This window comes from Protopterus annectens, chromosome 5.part0 (genome assembly GCF_019279795.1).
Source record: "Protopterus annectens isolate FY-2018-M chromosome 5.part0, PAN1.0, whole genome shotgun sequence".
NCBI classification, from domain to species: domain Eukaryota; kingdom Metazoa; phylum Chordata; order Ceratodontiformes; family Protopteridae; genus Protopterus; species Protopterus annectens.
In genome coordinates this window covers 1,291,050,226-1,291,071,040 of record NC_056735.1, presented here as the reverse complement: position 1 = coordinate 1,291,071,040, position 20,815 = coordinate 1,291,050,226, and the positions used below count along the sequence as shown (strand labels likewise).

The window sequence follows — 20,815 nt, the reverse complement described above, 5'->3', positions numbered from 1 at the left end:
TAGCTCAAGTACCAAAACAGTAGAAGCACATACTCAAGATTGTCAAGTTACAAGCAAATAAAGCAAAATAAAAAATAAAAAACTTCTGTGAAGGTAATAGATCTAATGGCTGGGGAGTTATTAGTAAAAGTCACTAGGATTGCATGGCACATTTAGAAGTCTTAACATCTGTGTTATGACACATTCATAGTGCTTTTGCTAGTTACTTCTTTAATGGCAGTGGTGATAAGTGTAAAGGATATCCGTGCTAAGTTATGAACAGTTTCCAAAAAAAAATGACTGTCAAGATTTATTTACATGTATGCCTTCCCTTTTTTTCATTGTTTTATTTTGTTTAAATAAAACTAAGAAAGAAAAACAGAATGTCATCTGGTATGCATGGTTTAATGTACTACAGATTTACTCTGATAATATTTACTTTGAAAAATGTATTTATTTTATTTTATTTATTTTACATTTGTTGACCGGGCTAGTCTGGCTGGATAACAAGTCCATTTTCAGCAGAGGCCCGAGGAGAAAATAAACAATTATTTCTTAGCACTAGGCTATGCTTTCCTCTAGTAACCTGATGTCATGGGAAGCAAAATCTATACTCCTCAGCAATACATTATTAAGTCATTCTATTCCAAACATATGGTACTAGTATATATAAAGTCTTGATATCTACTGTAACAAGTAAATTTACACCATCGATATCATTTACAACTTTATTCTTAACAAAAAAAAAGAGAGATGTGCCTTTCACATTACTTTCAATAAAAATGGTCAAAGGAAAAGATTTACCAGACTGGATAAGGGCATCTACAATGTCAGCCATATCCCTTTACATCATGGGAGAGAGGACTGTTCTGTGTCACTGATTCCAAACTTCATAATTTATGATAATTAAGAGAGAGTACAGTTGTGTAAAATCTTAGCATTAACAGTAGATGTCCTTCCCTTCACAGTTGTAGTATTCTTCACTAAATGGATTCCCTGCCACGGATAGCCCAAAGTCCAGCCAGTAAACCAAAAACCTTATGATTTCCTAGACATCGTGCATCACACTTATGCTCCCCGCTCAAAGCGTAAGACATAAAGGTAACATGCTGATGTACATACCTCAGAACTGAAAAGCCCTAGAAGGAACAATCATCCAAGGATGTGCATCCAGAAGGAGAAAAAAGAAAGAGCAAGAGGAGGAAGAGGGAGGCAACGAATACTGCAACACTGAAGAGAAGGACATCTACTGTTATGGTAAGATTACACAACTGCATTATGTCCTTCCATATCACTGTTGCAGTATTCTTTACCAAAGAGAGAGTACAAAAGCTCATGAGGAAACTTGGGGAGGAGGAAGGCCCGGAACAGCCTTCAAGAAACCCATGTAGGTTAGCTCTAGCAAAGCCAGGTCTTGCTTTGGAATCAACATCCAATTTGTAATGCTTACTGAAAGTATGGACAGAGATCCAAATAGCAGCCTCAAGTTGGAATTGGTATACAATCCTTTGAAAAAAAAAAAAAAAAACAGAGGAAGCCACATCCCTGGTAGAATGAACCTTTACAGAGACAGAAAGGCATTTTCCATGAAAGGAGTAACAAAAAGAAATGGCCTTAGAGATCCGTGAGGATATGGTTTGCTTAGAAACAGACAAACCTAGAGATCTGGGATGAAAGGAAATAATAAAATGCTCAGACTTGCAAATGGCATTGGTTTTATCTAAATAATGTATGAGCTGTCTATGCAAATCCAAGGTGTGAAGAACCTTCTCACTAGCAGACTGCAGAGAAGGAAAAAAAAGGAGGGCAAATTAATAGACTGATTAAGATGCACTTCATTAACCACCTTGGGCATAAAAGAAGAATTAGTACAAAGAAACACCCTGTCCCTATAAAGAAACACCCTATTCCTATGAAAAACAAAAAAGGAGCAGCAAACGGTCAAAAGAACTTGGAGTTCAGATGCTCTCTTAGCTGAAGAAAGGGCCTAAAGAAGAACTGTCTTCCAAGTACAATGTTATAAGGAAGATGAATCTGCAGGTTCAAAAGCAGCCTGAATCAATTTTTCAAGTACAAAACTGAGATACCAGGAAAGTGGAATAGGCTTCTTGGGAGGCCTGATATGAAGTACACATTTAAGAAATTGCTTGATCTCAAACCTAGAGGCCAAAGAAGGAATTAATGGCAAACAAGCAGAAATAGTTGAGAGGTGAGCTTTAACAGAATAATATGCTAACCCAGCATGGAGAAATTCATACAAATAAGAAAGGACCAGAGGGAACTTCAAAGAAGTGGATTCTGGTAATGAGCAAGGCACCAAACAGAAAATCTCTTCCATTTGGACACATAGGCTTTCCTGGTAATGGGTTTCCTGGCCTCCTGCACAGCCCTAAGCACAACCTTAGAAAAAAGGTGCCTAAAAGGGATCAAAACCCTATCACCCACAATGTCAACTGAAGCGTAGGACAAGTGAGAATGGATCAAGAACCCCTTGTCTTGTGTGAGTAGGTCCATCCCTTGTGGTAACTTGTGGTGATTGCCCCTGGCTAGGTAAAAAGGGGAAACCAATGTTGTCTGGGCTAAAAGGGAGTTACCAACATGACTTTAAGGGAGTCCTGCTCTATCTTGAGCAAAACTCTTGGAATCGGAGGAAGGGGAAGGAAAGCATAAAGAAGCATCTCCTTCCAAGAAAAAGATAGGGCACCCACCTTCCAAGCCAGAGAACTTAGGACTCTGGTGCAAAAAAAGGAAGAGGCAAAAAGATCTACCTCACGAGTACCCCACCGGTGGACAATATCAAGAAACACATCTCAGTGATGCATCCATTCACGAGCCTGTGTGCTGGACCTACTCTAAGAGTCTGCCACTATATTTTGCTTTGAAGAAATGTACACAGCCTAAACAGTCACTTGATACTGGACAGCTAGATCCCAAACTTGAAAAGCTAATCTGCAAAGAAGGTAGGACTGTGATCCCCCTTGCTTGTTGATATACCACATCACTGTGGTATTGTCTGTCGAGATTTTGAGAGGCCCTGAAAGAAAGAGTGAATGAAAGATCTGAAGGGCAAAAGGAGAGTCCTCATCTCCTTGATGTTGATGTGGTCTGATTTCTGATGAAGAATCCAGAGACCCTGAACATTGAGGGAACCAAAATAGGCTCCCACACTGTGTCTGAGGCATCCAAGGAAAGCTCCTGAAAAGGAAGTCCTGTGTTTAGAGACAGCTGTAGAATGCAACACTGAAGCCTGAATTTGAGGTATGGAAGAAGAGGGACTAGAAACTTTAGTGGATGACAGTGTTGAAGCCATACTGTCTTTAGGAACCACTGTCGTTTTCTCGTATGAAGGCTGTTTGGAGGTAGCATAGGAATGGTGGAAGCCATGAATCCTACCACCCTGAGAAAATCGTAGGCTGTTACTGAAATTGGAGGAAGTAAAAGATGCTTGTTCTTTTATTTTTTCGTTTGAGGGACATCTGCCCTAAGTACCCCGGGAGGTTCAGACCCTTGTCTACACTCAACCAATGTAGTAGGAATCTCCTCCAGAACAAGTATCTGCAGTATCCCCCTAAGTCCCTCTGAAATAATAAAGATGAGGTTCCCCCTCAAGATATGGAGCAGATGCTTGTACAGCCTCCAAGGACATTGCAGAGCTTCCAAAGACATGCAAGAAGTAAGATCTATGCAGGCCTCTGATAGCATCACTGCAGAGGAATCTAACACAACAACCAGGTAATCCTCTGGGTTTTCACCATCCGAGAGACAGAAACGTCCAGAGGAGGCAGGACAGCAGCAGAATCAGACCTGAGTTTATTGGCCTTTTCTTGGTAGGGGCCTGACCGTCAGGATGGGAAGATTCTGCCATAGCACCCTGCACTAACTCCTCAAGATGTTAGTTCTCCAGTTGAATGGACAAGAAGGAGAGATGACTACTTAGGGTCTTAGGGACAAATGCTTGGCAGATAGAACACTACATATGGTCATGAGAAGCACCCAAACAGAAGAGACACTGCTGGTGACAATCCTTATGGGGAATCTGCCACCCACACTGACATTTTCCCTTTCTGGATGACATGTAAATTCACAACATTAAAAAAAAAGAGAAAAAGATGAGAAGAAACCTCAACAGGGCATTTATCTGAAACACAGCTTGGTAACCAGACAGAAGGAGGAGCATTCAGATCAATGATCAATAATGGCGTTCAGACTAGCAGCAAAGAAGTTCTGAGTTAGATGCATCTGGACACATTTATGCCCTACGCCTTGAGCAGGGAGCACATTTGTGATGTACGATGTCGATAAAATCATAAGACTTTGGTATACAGGCTGGATATTGGGCTACTCTTGGCAGGGAACCCCTTTGATAAAGAAAACTGCAACAGTGATATGGAAGGACATACCTGAATACACAGTGGCATTAGCAGCATCCCTAATCTTAGCACCAAGAGGGAGAACATTGTGACTCCCTCTTTATCCAATTTCTGAGCAAAGAGTTAGAGCATCTGATTAAAAAGTCATAAGTTTTGAGTGCCTTTCTAGTATATGTTCTGCATCCACAAAGCGTTTATTTTACAGCTTAAAAAAGTTTAAAAACAAACTGCTATTGTAAGAACCCCTGCTGTTGATAGAACCCCTGATGATGATGTCATTCACTTGAAAGATGAAAGTGCTAAACCAGTTTGATTTTTTACAACAGCAGTTTGTTTTTAAACTTTAAGCTGTAAAATAATAAACGCTTTGTGGATACAAGTTCTGGTCCCCTGGAGCACCTGGTTTATTTTATTTCTGGAATACCTACTGGATTTGCTACCTTCTTGTCTAGTATATGTTCTGACTTTAGCAGTTACTAACTTGTTTCCTTGTAACTGGTGCCTAGTGATTGAGTGCGTGGTGTAATGACTCCATGTACATTTCTAACAGAGCTACAGGACATGGGGTGAACAGTCTAGCAGCTTACTGTAAGTTCTGCTTCTGATAGAGCTGTGATAACTAAGCATTTTGTGTGTGCAGAGGTCTGTCACTAGTTTATATAAATATCTCCATCTCTCATATTTGGAATTGTTGGCCTTAATTAAAAGAAAACTGTCAGTAAGCATCACATAATTTAGAAATCATCTATCAGGTTAGAATTAATCACAATCATAGAATATTCAACAGTATCAATGTTTTTGAAGCCAAACAGGATTCTACAGAAAGCAGAAACATTCAGGTCAATTCTGCTTATGAATTATAAGATCTAAGGAGTGATTCTTGCCTGGCAGTTGGACTACCAGTGATGGAATTTATACTGCTATATCACTGAGAAACTACACAAACACATACTATAGCACAAGGGGGAGATGATCACTGGCCCTAAAACAATAGCCAGTGAAGAAGAAGAATCACCCATTTATTTGTGATTCTGGGTTCAGATATTCACTATGCTTATAATATAGTCTGGTACATAGTTCTGTCTGAGGTTTTACAAGATAAAAGTATTTTGTGAGATTGTAAGTCTTTGATGAGCAGGCTATATGATGGGTCTATAGGTTATTCTGAAATATTTGGAAGCATCTCTTTTAGAGTTTTGTGGTCTAGCATGGTACAAAAGATGATTCTTCATGCACCCATACATATTTAATAATTATTTGTCATAACACTAGACCAGAAGTCATAGCAGGACTCTACATGGAGTAGAGGTAGGGAGTTGTGACTTTAAGGTATGGCTATACATTGTTAATTTATTACGGAGTTTAACAAGTCTGGAAACTTTGATTAGGAGAATCACTCTAAAGAGGGTCTAGCTCAGTATTTTCTTTCCATTGGCGAGTTTAATTACTGGCTATGCAGTTATTTCAGTGGGACTTTTCCTTTCTGGGGCTTAGGCTTTATAAGAATAACTGGCAGATGGATGTTAACATGGATGATTTCACCAAAGTGGCAGATGGCCTGGGACTACTGAAAAGAGTATGCACTCTCATCTAAATGCTGATTGGCTAACCAACCAACAACTCTTGTCCAGACTTATTCATCTTATCGGACATCTGGTGGTCCCATTACAGGGTGTTCATGTTGGTGCCTACAAAGGGAAAGGCATTACAGCAGGGAGTAGCAGTTCTGATGTTACAAGTTCCTGGGGAAAGGTGGGGCTGAGTCTCCAAAACTACTGGGGCTAAAATCAGGTTATTTTATAGTTTACAAATCAAATGGATTATATTTATAACTGAATAGGAGCCTCTTGCTGGAGAGCGCACTGCTGATAATGAAATAAATGCACAGTACCCAAATGATAGGTACTCGTCAATAGCAATGACACTGATGAGCATAAACTATGTTAAATTTGTTCATGCAAGACTACCCAGAGGAACCAAGACAATTATTAATGTCAGTGGAAGCCATAATAGAGAAACAGTGAGTGGTAGAATTACTTAAGCAGAGGAAGGCAGAACTAAAGATTTATTGTTTTGTATGAGGTCATCGGCTGAAAAAAGAGGAGAAGAGAGTGATAGAGGTGGTATTAAGTGACAGATGGAATCTGCTGAAGGCAGCAGACAGACTAGACCAAATTCTTCCTCTGTATATCTTGTTTTCCAAAACTGGAAGGCAGAAGTTGGACTTTCTAGAGACACTATTGAGGCAGATGCTCGTAAGTCACTGGGAAACATCAGATGTTTTTCCTGTGGAACCTCATTGAGCCCAAGTCTTTCCACATGTGTAAGCAGGATCATGAGGTGGAGGGAGTACTAGTCTGAATACTGGAAGTAGATGAAGAATGTTCACTCCACATGATTGAGGGATTTCATGTGGAAGATCTTTAATGACCATTTTATTGTAGCCTCCACATTGCAGCAGCCACTATAGCAGCCACAAATTGAAAGAGGGGAGAGGATCGGCAGCCCCAGATTACCTCTGTGTTCTGTCACACTGCTGTAGGCTGCAGGGGGTTGGGCGAATGGTATTAGGGAAAAGTTGGTCTCATATTGAAGATGTATAGTGGTTGGCCCTCCATTTATGTTTTTTATAACTTTTACAGGCACACGGGACAAGACTTGGAAATCATGGGATATCATTTTGTAGGATTTTAGCAAATTTCTTTCCTTTTGCTCTGAACCCCTCCTCACCACTGGTGCAGGATTCCAGACACACCTTTGTAAATAGTCTAGACTAGATAGTAATGCTCTTCTCAGCAGAATCACCCCCTTTTGTCACACCTATTCACATGCAGTGAAGACCTGCAGTTTGCACCCGAACTGTTGCTCATGCAGTGAGACACTTTACACCCTGGATGAGCAAGTTGGTGTCCACCACTTAGTTGCACATTTCCCATTGAAGCCACGCCAAGTCTAGGTTGCTAATCAACCCTGCATCATCTGGATAATAGGCAGGACTTTATCTCTGTACTAGACCACAGAGCTCACAGCCCATCCCACCTTAGAATTGCTGATTCAGAGATGCACACCATCATCTGTTACAGAGCTTAAAGAATGGCAACTTACCCTTCTACAGTTGTAGAAGGATGGCATGGAAGCACACTAATTTGAGAACCATAAGTAGCTCAAGACAGAGGGAAAACACAGTGCCATACTGGGACATCAACTGCCTAATGGCACACTCTCTTCCTGGCTGCATACACTCTGGAATACTCCATTCATGGTCTCTTCTCTTAAGTCAGACAGGGACAGGGATGATTATGTGGATGAAGAAGAAGTGGCTCTGGGTCATAGCTGATGGACGACATCTGTGATGGGAACCAAAAAAATTAAAAGATAAGGCACAATAGGATGTTCCATAAACTGAAAATGTAATTAAATGTAAAGCTATTTCTCAATAATTAAATGAACAATTTATTCTCAATCAATGACTGCACAAATTCAATGTTCCACTTCTAAAAACAGAAAAGGTTTGAACAGCAGCTGTTGTAGTCATTGTCCATGTGTTCAGGACTCTGTTGGTTACAACCATGAATGGTACTACTTCCTTTAGCAGGAGAGCACAAAATGCTATAAATGAAACAGTTCTTTCAAATCATCTTTTCAGGTGAGATTTTATTCAGTATTTTCAAGCTAATTTACAATGCAGATAAAATACTAACGACATTGCTCATGACTACTCTGCTTACAAAATTAGCATTAGTTCACAGTGGGGCCACCAGACTCCTAGAAGAGCTAAGTGTCTGAATGTTCTGTGATATATTTTATGCCTTACTTCTGAAATATAACTACTTGTACACACATAGACACACACACACCAGTACTAGCTTTGTACTTGTTTCAGCAAATAGCAATATATTGAGCAACACTGGTACTGCCACACGAGATCAGCGACTGCTGTTTAACAGTCATCAAACAGCAGCAGGGATAAGTCACTTTTATTTAAGTGGTAATGCATACCTGTCACTTTGCCTGATTTCAGAAACCTTTCCTGATTTTGCCTCATAATTTTGCTCTTTTCATGAAAAGTTTGATTTGCTGGTAAATCATTCAGGATTTCAGTCAAATTCAGACATCAAAGTTTTACACTTCTTACTATCCAAAATCCATGTCAATGCAAAAGGTGTTATTCTGTTAACTTTTTAAGTGAATTAGAGTAATACTTAAAACGTTCCTGATTTTCAGCCTTTGTTCTGCAATTATTTTTGGCACTGCACAGAAAGTACAGTTGTGTACACTTACCATAAATGTAGATGTTCGCGTGTATTCACTGTTGAATTCATTACATTTGGGTTATCTGCTTGCAGGTTGCCCTCAGTCTGCCTGATTAACAAAATCTTGGGCCCTGGAATGGTTGCTGTCCCTTCTTCCATGACGTCAGGTCGTCAGGGGTATAAAACTTGCAGCCGACGCCATTACATCAGTTTTTCTTGCCCCAGATGTCAGGTGCCCCCCTAATGGGAAGCAATTAAACATAAAAGCACAAAGATATACCTCTAACAAAAAAAGCAATTACACCAAAAAGGCTTTTAAGCATAGTAAAGGAAAGTACAGGTATAGCCAAAAGAAGTTAGGGGGCTGGAGGGAGGGTAACCAGGACTGCAACAGTGAATACACTTGAACATCTAAATTTATGGTAAGTGTACACAACTGTACTATTCCCTTCGTGTTTCACTGTTGCAGTCATTACATTTGGGTAGATTCCCAAAGCTATGGTTGAGAGGAGGAATTTAGATAACATTAGGGCCAGCTATAAGGCCCTGCAAGACTGCAGTGGCAAATCCAGCTCTGGATTTAGAGAAAATTGGCAAATGATAATGCTTGGTGAAAGTATGTACAGAACTCCAGGTAGCAGCTTCTAGGATGTCCCTGGCAGGGACACCTCTGAGAAAGGCTGTAGAGGTAGATGCAGCCCTGGTGGAGTGAGGTCTGATCCCCTGGGGGATAGGTTTTCCATGGTGCTTATAGCAGAAATTAATGCAATGGCTTATCCATTTAGAAATGGTTTGCTTTGAAATAGCCTTCCCCTCTGCCCCTGCAGCAAATGCCACCAGCAGTTGTTCAGATTTCCTTTGAGGTTTAGTCCTGTCCAAGCAGAACCTAAAGTTGTCTGTGCACATCTAATGAATGCAGCATCCGTTCCCCTTTATTCTGTGGATTGGGAAAGAAGTTTGGCAAATAAATGGACTGATTAAGAGCCACACTGGATACCACCTTGGGCATGAAGGATGGATTGGTTCTGAGGGATACCCTGACCACATGAAAGATGATGAAAGACTCCACTGTCATAAGGGCCTGTAATTCAGATACCCTTCTAGCTGAAGTGATTGCTAAAAGGAAAGCTGTTTTCCAAGAAAGAAATTTTAAGCCTGCAGTAGCAGCTGGCTAGAAAGGAGGTAGAGCGAGTTTCTCCAAGACAAAGTTAAGGTCCCAGGCTGGGGTTGGAGCTCTCCTGGGTGGTCAAATTTTTTGCCCCTCTGAGGAACTGCTTGGGCAGTGGATGAGAGAAGAGGGGAGGTTCTGCGTTATAATGAGCTGAAATGACTGAGGCGTGGATTTTAATGGAGGAAAAAGACAGGCCCTTGTGAAGCATCTCAGTTAAGTCTTGTAAAATCGGAGGTAAATTGGGCGCTGCTGTGCTCATCCCTTGAGATTGGTTCCAGGCACAGAATCTTTTCATTTTTCAGCATAAGATTTTCTAGTACTAGGCTTCCTTGCCTCTAAAATGATATCCATCACAGGTTTGCTGAGGGATGGTAAAGGAGAGATTAAGTAATTAGCCAGGCTGCAAGGTTCAGTGTTGGAGGCGGAGGGTGCAGAATCTGGTTCTCCTGCTGAGACAGCAGGGAAGGAGTCTGAGGCAGGTGCCATGGAGATGACCGTGACACACTGTGCAGGAGGGGGTACAAGTGTTGGTGCAGCCAGTGTGGAGCAATTAAAATCATCCTTGGTTTGTCCTGTTTGATTTTTAGTAGTACTTTGGAGAGCAGAGGCAGAGGGGGGAAGGCATAGACTGAAAGACAGAGCATCCACTTTCCAGGCTTGTTTGTGGGGAGTCCTTGTGCAAAATTTGTCCAATTGGTAGTTCTGGAGAGAGGCAAACAGGTCTATATCTTGGCTCCCCCATTTGCTTGTCAACATGTTGAAAATCCTTGGTTCCAGTTTCCACTTGTGTGGGTCCATGAGGTTTCTACTTAGTCCGTCTGCCAGTGTATTTAATTTTCCCGGCAGGAACTGAGCTTGTAGATGCACTTGGTAGCTCAAGGCTGTGTTCCACAATGCCATGGCTAGTCTGCAGATGGGGTAAGAATGTGTACCCCCCTGCTTGTCTATGTACCACATAACAGTGGTGTTGTCTGTCTTTACCATTAGTTGTCCTGAAGAATGTGGTCCTTGAAGGCTGTCAAGAGTATTCTGTACAGCTAACATTTATTTTTGATTGATATGCAGGTGCATTTGACTTGAGTTCCATTTGCTCTGAATGCACTTCCCTGCCAGGTGAGCCCCCCCATGCATAGTCTGATGCATCTGTTGTTGGGGTTTGGGTGGCAGGGGATGGTGTGAAAGGTAGTCCCTTGTTTTGGTGACAGGCCTCTACCCACCAAAGGAACACTAGGCGTAGGCAAAGTATGATAGGAATCATTGTTTCTAGGTCTTGAGAATGTTGACACCATAGGCTTTTTAGATACCACTGTAGTTTCCTCATATGCAGTCTTGCATATGGAATTAGAAGAATACAGGAGTCCATGAACCCCAAGGCTTGCAGTATTTGTCTTGCAGATAGCAGGGTTTTTGTGGCCACTTGTTTGAAGTAGGTCATGAATTTGCTTTTCTGGCATGAGGTAAGCCATCTGGGAAGTTGTACTCAAGCTTGCTCCCAGGAATATAATTTGTTGACAGGGTACCGGGTGTGATTTCTTTTCGTTTATGGTGTACCCCAGACAAGTTAGAACCCTTTTTACAAAGGCCAGATGATTCAAAAGTATGCCCTGGCTTTCTGCCTGAAATCGTCCAACTATGGGTATATTTGAATATTTCTTTGCCTGCAAAATGCAATAACTGGAGCTAGGCACTTTGTGAATACCCTGAGTGCAGTAGATAAGCCAAAGGGCAGTGCAGAGAACTGACAGTGCATGTAGCCTGCTTTGAAGCATAGGTATCTTCTGCAAGATTCCCCGATTGGGATGTGCAGGTATGCTTCTTTTAAATCTAGTGTTGCCAACCAGGCATCTTTGCCTAGCAAAGGAAGTAATTGGTGAAGAGTCAGCATCTTGAATTTTGGAATTTCCAAAAAGGTGTTTAGAGTAGACAGGACCAGGATAGGATGCCATGAATTGTCTTTTCTGGGTACCAGGAAAAGTCTTGAGTAGAAACCTTGTTCCTTTTCCTCTTCTGGTACCAGTTGAATAGCCCCCATGCTTAAGCGAGAAAGTACTTGTTTTTGGGCCTTTGCCCACTGATTTGGGGGTAGGTCTGGCCACCCACTTGGTGTTGGCAACGTGTGGAAGTGAAATCTGTATCCTTGGGACACTATATTTAAAACCCATTTGTCCTGGGTAATGAGTTCCCAATTGTTTGCATGAAGAGCAATCATTCCCCCCAAAGGGGCAGTCAGTTGATAAGTGCTTGGACATTTTAAAAGGAAGTCATTGAGACAGTTTACCATAGGGGGGAGTCTTATTATTCCTAGACTTAGAAGTGGAGGCCCCCCACTGCTTAGTTCTGTGAGTCCCCTGGGACTGAAACCTGGGGTTTTTGCTGTGTCTGGGTCTGGCTTGAGAAGACCTGGAAGGGGCTAGAAAGGACCAATTCTTAGAGGGCCAGTGCCTACTAAATCTAGGAGGCTGAACTTGTAAAAAAAATCTTTAACAGTTTGCATAGATTTAGCTTTATCTTCCATCTTTTGAAGAACTTCCTCAGCCTTGTTGCCAAACAGGCGGTCCTGATTTAAGGGAGCATCCAACAATTTAGCCTTAACGTGATCAGGCAAAGATTGCTCCTTAAGCCAAGCATGCCTTCTGAGCACAGACCCAGTAACAGTAGCCCTGCAAGAGGCCTCTAATGAATCAAAACTACATTGCAAAGTATGTTTTCTAACTTGTTCGGCAGAATGCATTAAATCCTGTAATTTCCACACAATCAGAAATCAACATCCTTTTCTGTTTAAGCAGTCCAATAATATGTTGCTGATATTTTAACATATGAAACTGGCAGTTTAAAGCCCTAATGGCCAAGGTTGTATAAGTATAAACCTTCTTACCCCATCTATCCAGCGCCCTGGAGTCTCTATCAGAAAGGGTAGGATTTTTAGCAGTAGAAGCCTTAATGCCCTTGGGCCCCTGTGAAATAATCTCTGGATCTGCAATAGGATTTTTGAAAAGGAACTTGTGGGACTCAGGGATACTGTAGTATCAGTCAGGTTTTCTGGGAACAGGAGGCAGGGAATCAGGGGCCAAACTAGATTCCGAGAAAGCATTATCAACAATGTCTAGCACAGGAGGAATAGCTAAAGGCCTATGCTGAGGTAGGAGAAGGAAATCCCTAAGCCTCTTTTTTGAATCAGAAAAATTCTGGCTTTCCCAGTGGAAATGCTCCCTTAGAGTATGTAAGATTTCCCCAAAAGAAAAATCCTCAGGAGGGGAAGCAGAGGGAATAGAGTCCTCTGCATCAGAATCCTCATAAGTAGGTAAGGGCAAATCCAGATCATCAGAAGAATCAGAAAAAAAACAGAATCCTGATCAGAAGATTCATAATCAACCTCAGACCTAGGCCTCTTAGAAGGGGGGGGGGTGGCTACCCCTGATTAGAGTTATTAGATCTTCAGCCATTCTTATCATTTGTGTTTCAGGCATAGAGGCCTGAGCATGTGGCCTGGGTGTCGCTTTTTTAGACATTGATCGAGATTAAGGCCCAAGTAATGAAGGAGGCGTCAATTTAATATGCAAGTCCATAGGCCTGAATATACCCTCAGAAGCCGGTGCCTGCACAGCGGCTCCAGACCCATCCAAAGTAGAGACATCCGCAGGTTCCATAGTTGAAGCATCTCACGGCATACCGGACTCCGAATGGGTCTCAGTAGAGGCCTGCGAATCAGAAGTAGCAGGAATCAGAGGCTGCGAAAGCGCCTCACTGAGTACCGGCGAACTGGCGACTGGCTTAGGAGAAGCGTCGGTGGCAGTTTTGGACCTCGGCAGCCTGTCTCTGTCTTTATCTTTGCTTTTTTTTGGAATCCCAGTAGTCAGATGGCTAAACAATGACATTTTTGGATAATTAAATCTAGAACCAAAATATTTAGAGGTGAAAATATACAGACGACGGATACTGCGCTGATTAAATAAAGCACAAAACCGACAGCAATGTACGTTGTGGTCAGGGCCTAGGCAAGGAATACAGTACGAATGAAAATCTTTATGAGATATTTGCTTTCCACAAGTAATGCAACTATTAACTTTTGCTGACATTGGTAAGGAACAACAAAAAGTTTCCCCAATGGCGTACTTAGTTTTAGTTGAAGACTTCGGTTCTGAAACTCGAAAATGAACATTTCAGGAGTCGGCCGACTGGCACTTGTGAACTGCTTCTGCTTCGGGCACCGCACGGCAAGAAAGACCATTGTAATGGCATCTGCTGCATGTTTTATACCCCTGATGACCTGACATTATGGAAGAAGGGACAGCAACCAACGCAGTACCCAAGACTTTGTTAATCAGGCTGACAGAGGGCAACCTGCAAGCAGATGACCCAAATGCAATGACTGCAACAGTGAAACACGAAGAACATCTGTTTAGCAACAAACTTGAATTTTATAGTATCTGGTGTTCTTCCAGTATTTGTAAAACTCCCTGAAAGAGAAAACCATTCTTAAAGAATGGAAGCTTCAGCTCTTCTTAAAATCCAAGGTGTGCAGTGAGATCAGCCACTCTTGCCTGCTTGCTGATCTGTCTAGTGCTTACTTTTCTCATGTTTATCAGCTTTATCCTGAAAAGATCATATCACAGCCCTGTTAAGGTAAAAGTGAATAATCAGGAAATCAGTATAATTTTTTCTCCTCATTTTTCCACAACCAGCAGCAGCTTTTGTGGGTCCCCTACACAGTTAAGGATGATTAAGGGGGGGCTGCAGCCACTGGTATTGCAAGTACCTAAAGCGGTCACTGGTAAATTATTTAATGGAATTGTGAAGCCTGTTACTTGATAAAACACTGTTACTGTTGCCAGAATAGGTTTGAATTTGAATTTTAAAGGAAATATAATTATTACCCACCTGGTTTAGTAAGCATATAGAATTGCTGTAATTAGCTTTTGTTGGTATGACAGATATGATATAAAATATCTTCTTCTTCTTCTTTCAGATTTTTCCCGGTTAGGGGTCGCCACAGCGGATCACCTGTCCGCACATTGAATGGCAGTGGAGTTTTACGGTGTCGAGTTGCCAGCCCGGCGCCCAACCTTCCACAGAAGGCACACTCACACACACACCTAGGGCCAATTTAGAGTATCCAATCCACCTGCAGCATGTCTTTGGGGTATGGGAGGAAACCGGAGCACCCGGAGGAAACCCACGCGACCACAGGGAGGACATGAGATATGATATAAAATATCAATTTAAGTAAATTGCTGTGGTTGGGGGGGGCCCAGGAACAGGGGGCCCCCAGCGACCACAGAGTTCACTGGTGCCTAAAGCAGAAGATGCCTGGAGGCCCTTATAAGCCTAGCCAAGAATTTTGTCCATGTTCCCACAAAGTCAGTATCTGTTTCTCCTGTCCAGCAGGAATACAGATGGGATCCCAGGTGTGTATTTTCTGTTTCCCATCCAGTCGTCCAGGTTCCTCTTAAAGGGGGCTAGTGAGGTACTCTGCTTGACATGGACAAGGAGTCTATTCCACAGATGGGGGAGTCTTTGGCACAACAATCTAGCCTGCCAACAAGTTCTATTAATGTCAAAGACCAGATTAAGACCTTGCATGTGGGTTGCGTGAGTGGAGTTGGACTTACGGATATGCAGCAACTCCATCAAGGCTGGGTCTGAGATGGCCTTGTATGCAAGACACAGGTCATCTCTGAGCAGTCTGTATGAGACTGAGTATAGGGACAGGGATTTTAGCCTATCTGTACAGGACATGTGTTTGAGACCTTGGATTTTCCTGGTCAGTCTAGTTAGGCTGATGGGCCTATAATTGCCTGGGTCAGTGAACGTTTCCCCTTTGTGTAAAGGGAAGACAGTGGCTATCCTCCACTCAGTTGGGACAAAGCTGGTGCTCAGGTTTTGGTTGAATAGGGTGCCTATTGGAGCTGAGAGCTCATCCTGAGTTCATGTAGGACACAGCCAGCGATGTTGTTGGGTCCCATGTAGACTGTATTTTTTGCCTTTGAGAGGGCATCAAAAACCTGCTCCCTCATGATGAGGGGAGGGGGACAGGTGCCGGGGATATCATAGTTTACTGATGGGGGGGGGGGGGCATGGGGTGAAGTTTTCACTGAACCTGTCTGCCAGCAGGTTGGCTATATCTATATTGCTTGTGTATATAGTGTTCCTGACCACCAGTTCAGAGCACATTTGGGTGTTACCTTTGAGACTGTGGATGTATGTGAAGAAGACCTTGTGACTGTCCTTAGTGGATGTGGCCAATCTGGACTCGAAGTTAGCTTTAGAGGGGAGAGACTGCTTTCAAGTTGGCACCTGCTCCTTCTTGGTCCTGGACAGCAATTTTTCCTTTTATTATAGAGTTTTTTATTGCTGCTGTCCACCAGACAGATTTACTCTTCTTTGAGGAAGATGATTTGGTCCTGTCAGGTATTGCCGAGTTCATACAGCTATGTAAGTGCTCATACAGTTTTTTTTTTGTAGGCTTGGACATTAGTGCTAAGTCCAAATGAAGGGACAGTGGCTGTGAAGCTGCTTATACCTGCTCTCAGGAGATTGTAGTCAGCTTTGGAAAAGTTTGTTTGACCCTGACAAGGAGGTTCAGGGGAGATGGTGACTTCGAAAGTGATCACTTTATGGTTGGATCTTACCAAGGAGGATGACACTGTAGGGGTGCTACAGTGGCTACTCATGTAGGAATGCACCGGCACCGAAAGTCAAGGAATCTCTGGGCGTTCATGTGTGGGCTAGCATAGGTCCTTCCACTCTATGGTTGGGTAGTTAAATTCACCCAGGATCACAGTAGAGGGTTGATTTTTGATGGATTCAAGTAAGTCCAGATAGGTACAGTGGGTGTTCTGAGTGGTGGTTGGGAGTCTATAGCTAGCTATGATTTGAACAGGTGTTTTGTCAACAGTTAACTGCACTTGGCATGTCTCTTGTGTATCATACTGTTTGACCAGTCTGGATGTGTATATGTTTTTGATAAATATTGAAACTCCACCTCCTTTGGCTTTGTATCCCTCCATTTGGGATCTGAAAATTTGGTAGGATGAGTAACCTGGTAAGGCAGGGGTGCTCTTTGCAGCTTCGAACCAGGTTTCAGTGACTGCACAAATGTCAACATCCTCCAGGCCGAGGAATGCTTGCAATATGTGCAGTTTCATGCTAAGACTCCTAGTGTTTAACAGCATGATCTTTAAATTTATTTAGAAGAATTTTTCATGTTGGTAATTTTGTGCTCATGACTTTGCCTAAAAAGGCACTATGGGGGAGGCAAGAGCCTTTGCCAGAAGGCTAAAGCTCGGGGGGAGACAGATGAAGGCCATCTGTCAAAACATTGTGGTCTATCAATCATGTCCTACCAGGCTGTCAGGTACTGGATCCCCTTGGAATGACACCAAAAACTAAGCCAATTGTTAAAGTCAATCATTTCCTGTTTGTACTGAGGCATCATTCTGGGTGACAGTAGGATGCTGTTTAAGGCTAGGGACATACCTGCCTGAGACAAGTATTCAGAGAGCTCAATCACATCTCTCTTCATATAGTCACTTCACACCAACATGGACTATGACAGAGTCATGATAGTACCTGCTGTTAAGAGACTTGACTGTGTGTGTGATATGGCAGATTCTAGAACCTGACAAGCAGTCATTACATGCTAGTCTTACAGTGACTTTCTCCTTGTCTAGCCTAGTGAGGGGCACATCTGTGTCTCCAACAATATCTGTTGGTTGCGACGTGTGTGTGTGTGTGTGTGTGTGTGTGTGTGTGTGTGTGTGTGTGTGTGTGTGTTTTTGCTTTGGGAGTCTCTCTTGTTTAGGTACGTTTTTGTTGAGAACCTCGGCATATGTAGGAGTGTGTTGTACAAGTGTGGGTGGTGTTAGAGGTGTGGTAGTGTTTGTGCAGACAACCTTCTCAGTGCCAGATGTAGTAGCTTATGACTGAGACAGCAAGGATTCTAGGTTCTAAATGTAACTGCATCTCTCACATTGTGTTCCTGGGTGGTAGTAGTAGAGAGTTGTCCGTGTACATAAGGCAGTTGCTACACTGTCTCAGGATGCCCATATCAGCCAGACTAGTAGGACAAACCATAGGGAATTGTCCGTCCATGGTTCTCAGACTCTGTGGAAGAGAGGTCAGGGATAGTAAAGTGGGTACTATCTGAGCAGAGTACCTATAGGTGTGAGTAGTGCTGGATAAAATCAATACAGTAACTGCAAGCAAGGGCTTCACTTACACAGGAGGGCTGGTAAGGAAAAAAAATGCAGCTGAGATACCTTGTAAAAGGTTAAAACAGCACAGTGGCAGTGCACAAAGCACAAACCTGCACAAACGCAGGGTTTAAATACCAGACAAACCAAAGTAACCTTTTTTTCATATTTTCACTATATAACCCATGATTGTAATTTATCAACTTTGTTTTAAGAAAACTGAAATGCTTGAATTAGATATGTTCAAGCACATTTTGAATATCTATTCCTTCCATCCTTCACTTCAGAACAAGGTTCGGATCTGGGTCATTAAGGCTCACAAACTGACACTGTAGGCAGCAGAAATATATATTCTGACACTCTTCATGGTAACAGAAACATTTGCCTCTGGCACCTGTAGCTCCCACGCATACCTACTATTCTTGAATGGAACCTGTAACAGAGGAGACCAATTTCATTGCATTCTGTACTATTCTGGTTTCTGTAACACAGCTTAGCAATAACACACACGCTTTGTAGTACACATAGTACAGTAATAGTATATGAAGAGAATGAAAATATATGAATACAACTATCTTACTGCTTTCCGGGACTCTGTTTCATTTGGTGCTGGTTTTTCCAGCATGGACGTAACCTTTTGATTTTCGTCAACTTCCAGAATACCATATTTTGAAGTTTCTGTTGAAGATAAAAAAAAAAACAAGAACAAGGTATCAGGCAAGAAACGTGAAAAATATGCTTGTTTAATTATTTGCCTTTGCTGACTGTGATAGTCTAGCTGCGCAAATGCCCTTTTCAAGTAGAAAGGAGAAAAGATTCACAATATAACATATAAAAACATATGAAGACAGCAGCAACTCCTGTAACTCTTTCAATGAAAAAAAGACATCATTACAGAATATGTGCAAAATGAGCAAAAGCTCCAAAGCACAACATAAAATGAAAAACCATACATTTGAAAAAAAAGTATGTATATGATGAAATGTTGCTTCATGTACATACAACTAAAAAACTTGATACATGTGCTACAGAAGTAACTTGGACAACTAGATGGGAAATCAGAAATTTACCTCTGATTTGGCACCTGTGTCTTTAATGGATACAGGCAGCCTGTAAATGGATCATCTTCCAGGCCCCTGCATATAAATGTATTATCTCATAGGCCACTGCTTACAATGCTAAGGATACCAGAACTTGTCAGAAATTTGGGGTGCATGGCTAAGCTTTAAAAGGCCTAGTGGTTACAGACAGCTAATGTGCCATGCATGTACTTTAATATTGGCACATTAATTATTATAGTATTAAGTTGCATAATTTGAATAAAAAATTGAAAATAAGTTTTCAGGTTCACAGGTGTGCACTAGGCTAAAGACCCCCAAGTCCTTTTTAAGCCTAGCCACAGATCCCGTGTCTCTGACAAGTTCTGGTACCCTTGGCTGTGTAAGTAAGGGCTTGCAAGATTAACCATTTACAAGCAAGGGCCTGGAAAATGAACCATTTACAAGCAGAGGTCTGGGAGATGAGCCATTTACACGCTGTGTCATTAGAAACACAGGTGCCAAACAAGGGGTGAATTTCTGGTTTCCCATCCAGTTGTCCAAGTTACATTTGAATTGGGTTAGGGAGGAACTCTGCTTCACATGGATGGGTCGCATGTTCCAGAAAATAAAATGCTAACATTATGCTTTGGAGGTTGTTAAAAAGACCCGTTATGTCCCAGAAAACCATAATAGCTGCATTATTTCATCTCTTTCAGAAAACAAATGCAGTACATTATTGTAAGATGAGAAATAAAGGGTATTGGTAACTTAAAAACTCCACTTTGCTTGAGAAATAGCTTTTTAAGACAGCTTTGAATTTCTTGTGTAAAGACGTCGTTTTGATAGCAGATGGCATCAAGTTCCATATATTTGTTAGACATACTGCATATAATAATTCACTATTATGGTTAACTGACTTAATTGTATATACTAAGGACTTAAACTGTGGAATTTTAATTCTTTATTGGGAATATACAGCTTTAATATTTGCATTGTAGAGCAGCAGTTCTTTGGTTTGTAAAGGATAATATGGTCCACTTTAAGATAAGAGTGAGCATCTCATGGATTTATGAACACAGCACACAGAAATAAGCATGTCTTCTGCACACCGTTTTGTACATCAGTGTTAAGGTACAAGCCTTCTACATGCCACATTTCATATGCCAGTGTTCGGGTACATGCTTACTACACATTGTTTTGTATGTCATTGTTCAGGTACATGTCTTCCACATACAGTTTCATTTGCCAGTGTTCAGGTACATGCCTTCTGCACACTATATTTGGATGCCAGTCTTCAGGTACATGCTCTCCACACACTGTTTTGTATGCCAGTGTTCAGGTATATGCCTTCAGCACACTAGTTTTCATATGCAGGCATTTAGGTACAAGCCTTCCACACACTATGCTCTGTATGTCAGTGTTGAGGCACATGCCTTCAGCACACCATGTTTTGTATGCCAGTGTTCAGGCACATGTGTTCTGCACACTATGGGCGTATACCAATGTACAGGTACATGCCTTCTGCACACTGTTTTATATGCTAGTGTTCAGGTACATGTCTTTCACACACTGTTTCATATGCCAGTGATCAGGTACACGCTTTCCACACATTATGTTTTGCATACCAGTGTACAGGTACATGCCTTCTGCACACTATGTTTTGACTGCCAGTGATTGGCTACATGCCCTCCACACACTATGTTTTGTATGCCAGTGTTCAGGTATATGCCTTCTGCACACCATGTTTTGTATGCCAGTGTTCAGGTATATGCCTTCTGCACACCATATTTTGTATGTCAGTGTTCAGGTA

At 42.0% G+C, this 20,815-nt stretch overlaps 1 protein-coding gene across 1 annotated transcript in view; it reads right to left on the bottom strand.

Moving 5' to 3' along the window:
* Positions 1–20,815, bottom strand: part of LOC122802355 — a 941,782-nt gene that overhangs the window by 779,926 nt on the left and 141,041 nt on the right. Inside the window, exon 4 of the mRNA XM_044071992.1 lies at positions 18,546–18,643. Coding sequence (XP_043927927.1) covers positions 18,546–18,643 — 98 coding nt within the window. The remainder of the gene's footprint in view (positions 1–18,545; positions 18,644–20,815) is intronic.